Source organism: Chenopodium quinoa, unplaced genomic scaffold (assembly GCF_001683475.1).
Source record: "Chenopodium quinoa cultivar QQ74 unplaced genomic scaffold, ASM168347v1, whole genome shotgun sequence".
Classification (NCBI taxonomy): Eukaryota; Viridiplantae; Streptophyta; class Magnoliopsida; order Caryophyllales; family Amaranthaceae; genus Chenopodium; species Chenopodium quinoa.
The window spans coordinates 2640524-2646012 of record NW_018743593.1 but is presented as its reverse complement, the minus strand read 5'-3'; the positions used below and the strand labels follow the sequence as shown (position 1 = coordinate 2646012).

Genomic DNA, 5489 nt, shown 5'->3' with positions numbered 1-5489 from the left:
TCTTATGAAATATTTTCCCGCCTAAAACTATTGATGATGTCATTATTTATTTGTGATACTTTTAATTTTGATTTTTTTTGTGATATTTCATAAACAAGCTAAGTAAATGCTTTCAACAACTTCTATCAAAAAAAAAAAACATTAATCTAGAAAATCAGAGTATAGTAAATTCTTTATACCTATCTTTTGATTTAAAGATCTATTCTTTATACCCTTCTTTTGATTTAAAGATCTACTTTGTATTATTTCCTCTCTTCAATTCCTTATCACTAATATTCAAATGTCCAAAAAATTCATGAAATATTTAAACTACTATGTATAGTCATATAGTCATTTCAAGAAATCTCCTTTCAATGATCGAGTTTATATCAAAATTGAAAAGATTAATTTTATATACAAGTGCTACATTACATTTAAGTGTTAAAACCGTGCATTGCACGGGGATAATCTAGTATAATTTTATTTCAGTAAAAAAAATTTTAGTTCAGCAAAAATAATTTCAGTTCAGTAAAATTAATTTAAGTTATTGATTTTTCTCATATCATGATCCCCACCTAAACCATTGCTTTTTTTTTTTTTTCGTGTTTCATTCCTCTCACATTCACTCCTTTAATTTTTAATATACTATTTGTCTCACTATTTTTGTACAATATTTTTAATATTCTAACAACCCGTCACCTCTTATTTTATTTAAGTTATTGCTTAAAACTATGTGTTAGTTAAAATGTAACACTTATTAAAATACGGAGAGAATAGGTTTTGTTAAAATGTATAAACACTTTTCAAGGCAAAATCACTAATTGAATTGACATTTTATTGTTCAGTGGTTACTTGACAAAATCTCAATGAGTTAGTAGATTTAATTTGCCCTTCATCAAATTACCAATCCATTATACGGTATTACCTTTCATGAAACCACTAGTTCATTTTGTGGTTTTACCTATAACGAAACCATCAATTTAATCAGATTTCTGCCTTTTGCACTTTACAACTATTAGTGAATTGATCAAAGTGAATTGGGTAGCTTAGACGAGACTTAAGGTTAAAATAAGCCAGAGTTGCTATTTCAATGCTCAAATTTCATAACATAAGTTGCAAATGATATACACATAGAATTCCAAACCTACCATTATATTCAAAACCTTTCATCATACATAGTAACAGCTAGTAAATCTTTACAAGCTTGCATTACAAATACAAGATGATTGATTAGCCACGGTCACAATTCAGATACCGTCGAAATTCCAATTTTGCCCACCTCTCATTATATTTTTTTTTTTTTTTGGTGTTTAGAGACTATAAGAACGGATGATGAGTATCGATCTCAGAATCACATGAGACCAACAAGAGAAAATCTCTAACCACTCGATCCATCCCTCACGCTCACCTCCATAAAATATCAAGCATAAAACTTCCAATTTTTTTTTAATATACTTATATTCTTGTAAATGGGAGAGGAAAAAAAAGGAAAGAAAAAAAAAAAATACAAAACTCGTCGTTTTGTGGTAAATATCCCTTACAACGCAGCGATTTTCTCGGATTTGGAAGAAGAGACAGGTGTAGGGTGAGATGAAGAAGAATTGGATTCTTTAGGAGTGCATTTCTCTTTCCTCTCATCTTGTGTCATTTGCTGTTGCCGGCACTCTAAACTGCAAAATGCACTATCTCCTCTGCAAAATTATTTAAAAAAAAAAAAAATAATAAAATAAGTCAAAATTATTATACTCTAAAAAATAAAGAGACAGCAAAAATAAATTAAAGAAAATTCAATTACTTAAGATTTGATTCTTTTTAAGATTCACTCAAAGGTGGCAATTAGTGAAAACTAAGTTATGCCAATTTGCTCACCTAAATTAACTCTTACTTCAATTACATGAATACAATAATGATAGTTATGTACTTATATATGTTACCTTTGCAACTATAATATAATCTACAATCCTCCCCTTACTAAGGTATTACTCTTTTATAATCGGACACTAATATTCAAATTTACATGGTATATTCCATGGCACTTGAATTGTTTGCTCACCCGTAGTGTTACATGTATCAAAAAAAAAAATCGCTTAAAATTCATTATTTATTTATTTGGATCGGAATTTGGGTTTATTTCTTAAAGTAATATTGTTAGTTATTGTCAAGTTTTTTTTTTTTTTTTTTTAGATAAATTCATATTTTGAATTAAAATAATGATTTCATAATGACCTACGGAGTACAATTTTAATTAAGAACGGACAAGATAGTGATATAACCTATTATATATACAAATACTTATTCAAAAAAACAAAAATAAAGACAAATAAGTTTTTGATTGGGATTGAGACAATTATGGATTTATAGAAAGGAGGGTGTTGTACGTAAGGGGAAAGGAACAATTTTCTTTTTTCAAACAAAAATTAAAATATAGATTTCATAAGTTATGTATAATTATAGAGAGGGCATCTCTAATGAAAAATCTACATCTCTCAAAATTCTTGTTCTTAAGCAAAAGCTTTGTATTGGTATTTGGTAAGAGTTATTCATCCACTACTTATTTAGTTATTTACTATGTACTCAATTTAAATCAACAAAACCTTTTTTTATCTTTTTTTTTTTTTTTTTAATTTTATCTTCTTTTATTTCCACTAAAATTAATAAACTATTCACAAACTGCAATACCTTAGAATTCTCATCTAACATCCCATTTCCAAATGAAATAAGACTTTTTTTTTTAACAGAAACATTTAAAAATGTTTCTTCATCCCTAAATTATTGTTCTATTAATTAGGTTGGGACACATATAGAGGTAAATGGTATAATGGTGTTATTATTATTATTATTATTATTATTATTATTATTATTATTATTATTATTATTATTATTATTATTATTATTATTATTATTATTATTTATTTATTTATTTTTTTTTTTTTTGTGGATAATGTAAAAGTAATGAGTAAATTAAAAATTGAATGATCGAGTAATATTTAGGGCCTGTTCTCTTATGTTGAAATTCAATTCAGTTCAGTTCAGTTCAGCTCAGCTCCTAATTTCCTTCTCTTATAAAATATTCAGTTCAGTTTAGTTCAGTTCATTTCATTTCAGTTCAGCTCAATTCAGTTCAGTTTAGCCGAATTCAGTCAATGAGAACAAGCCCTTAGCTGAACACCCTATGCCACATAAATTTAGATAAATAGAGAATGAAAGTGAGTTAACTAGTGATAGGACCCCGTCAATTAAGTTGAATGAGTTGAATAGGTTATGAGCTGAGAAAAATAATTTTACATTTAAAAATCAATCAAATTAAAATAGTATACAGGACAATTATTTGATCCCAAATAGAGTATGTTCTATTAAAAAAATATATAGTCACAATCAATTGCATAAGTAATTTTAGAAAAGAAATGAAAATAATTAGGCATCATGTTAAGTAGAATAATAATGATATAACATGATTATTCCAAGTTCTAGTGTTGAAAGAAATCATGATGATTCTTTCCTAATCAAACTCGTAACCAGTTGTACCACCATGGCCCATAGTGTCCAAAATTATTGCTAGGCAGAAAACGACTATAATTTTGGCACATCATCATATAAAAACAACGCCCACTCAATAAAAATCACTCTAATAATTGCTTTTTAGACCCACCACAAATATATATAGTACTCCCCAAATTAATTTACGGTTTCGTTTCGTTATATACAGTTTTTAGTCATCGTTGTATACAGTTTAAAGACTAATTATAAGCATTAATTTTACAATCGTACACCATTATTATTGTAATCAATAATACATTGAACAGTCTTCATAATGTTTATAAATATGTCTATTTATTATTTTTCTTTTTGGAGAAAGTATTGATGCTTCTACTTATTTAATTTTTTTTTTAAAATATATTTACTCATTAGAAATTCTTTATTTTTACATAAATAAAATTGATATTTTTTTATACAAAAAGTGTAGAATACAACTCGACCACATGAAAATCCTAGCGAATAAATTTTGATCTGGCTTACTAAATCCAAATTCAAAAGTATAATAATATAAATATTCTTTTTTTTTTTTAATAATAATGGCCAACAAATTTAATTACAAGTATTTTTTTTTCATATTTTATTGCAAGGAATCTATAGCGGACCAATCGTAAACATTGCATAGTTTGGCCGAAAACCAATGGAATAATAATATGAGAAGAATCCTTTGTTTGAAAAAAAATAAATAAATAAAATTATGAGAAGAATCCACTGTCTTTTACCCTTTTAGACTTCTTTTTATTACAAGTAAATTCCTCAATTATCTAAATCACAACCATGTATCATCTATTGGTTAAATAAATTAAAGGCCAGGGGCCGTAAACTAACAAGTCATAATTAAAAATCAAATCTCGTCTACATCAGTATTCTTTCATCAACACTAAAACGTCAATCATCAATGTTTGCTATTTAAAAAAATCAATCATCAATGAAATAAAGTAGAAAAAAGAAGAAAATAATAGATTGCACAACATACCTATACATGTAGATATCACGGCCGGGAGCGAGGCGGCGGCTACAAAGGCAGCAAGTTCTAAGGAAGGTATTGTTAGTAGGAGAGTTGGAAGATTGGAGAGCGAAATCAGCAGAGTTACGCCTATGGATCCCTCTAGGAGAAACAAAACCCATAACTTTATGAAGGTGTTGAGTGTTATAAGGATGATCAACCCCGTCACGGGGTTGATCGGATGACGAGGATGGTGGAGGAGGATGAGGATGAGGATGGATGATGGAGAGATCGTCGTAAGAGAACTCCGTCATACTGGTGGTTCTCTTCATAGGGTGGCGACGAGCTCTCTTACCCAATAACATCTTGGTTGTCGTTGACAAGTCGATGTCGTCGTCGATCTCGGGAGGGAGGGAGGATGGAGGGAGGAGTAGAAGGGGAGGGAGTGAGGGAGGATAAAAGGAGTATGGAGTGGAAAATACTAATAAGAGCAAGAAATGAGGAGGGAATCTTGGCCGTTGGTTGAGCTTTTAGGAATTGGAAGGATGGTGGAGAGTGAGAATCAAGTGTATGAGTGGGTTGCTTCCTTTTTATGGTATTATTATTATCATTATTATTAATTTATTATTAATATTTCTTTCTTTATTTTTTTAATAAGTGCAATACATTTCATTAGTCTGCCTTTTTAAATACAACTGATTAGAAGAGGTAAATGAATTCGTAGTTTCTTTGTTATCGATAAAAGAGCATTGAGTTGTTAATTTGTTATGGATGTTGAACTTATTATGTTATTGCAAATTTAATTTGTCTGTTTATCACAATTTTTAGTAGTTTCTTTATTATCGATAAAAGAGGCATTGTGTTGTTATGGATGTTGAACTTATTATGTTATTACTAATTTAATTTATTTGTTTTTCACAAATTTTTATGTGATTGGCCAGACGTTGTGGCCGGGGTTACTTGATCAGGGATTATGTGATTTAGGTTACTGAATTGGTTAAGGATTACATGATTAATGTTTTGGTATGTG

At 28.8% G+C, this 5489-nt stretch overlaps 1 protein-coding gene across 1 annotated transcript; it reads right to left on the bottom strand.

Moving 5' to 3' along the window:
- Positions 1-1115: 1115 nt before the first annotated feature.
- LOC110682787 lies at positions 1116-5195 on the bottom strand. The gene is made up of 2 exons (XM_021859128.1): positions 4490-5195; positions 1116-1670 (listed from the first exon to the last, which is right to left on the bottom strand). Exons 1-2 carry the CDS (start codon positions 4822-4824, stop codon positions 1517-1519), a joined length of 489 nt encoding a protein of 162 aa, XP_021714820.1. The 5' UTR covers positions 4825-5195; the 3' UTR covers positions 1116-1516.
- Positions 5196-5489: the final 294 nt, after the last annotated feature.

What these genes read in the sequence shown, in the direction of transcription:
- LOC110682787 (XM_021859128.1), bottom strand. Translation starts at nt 4,824, where the DNA reads ATGTTATTGGGTAAGAGAGCTCGTCGCCACCCTATGAAGAGAACCACC. An exon ending in CGTGATATCTACATGTATAG is followed by an intron (nt 1,671 to 4,489) that starts GTATGTTGTGCA and finishes ATAATTTTGCAG; the next exon opens with AGGAGATAGTGCATTTTGCA.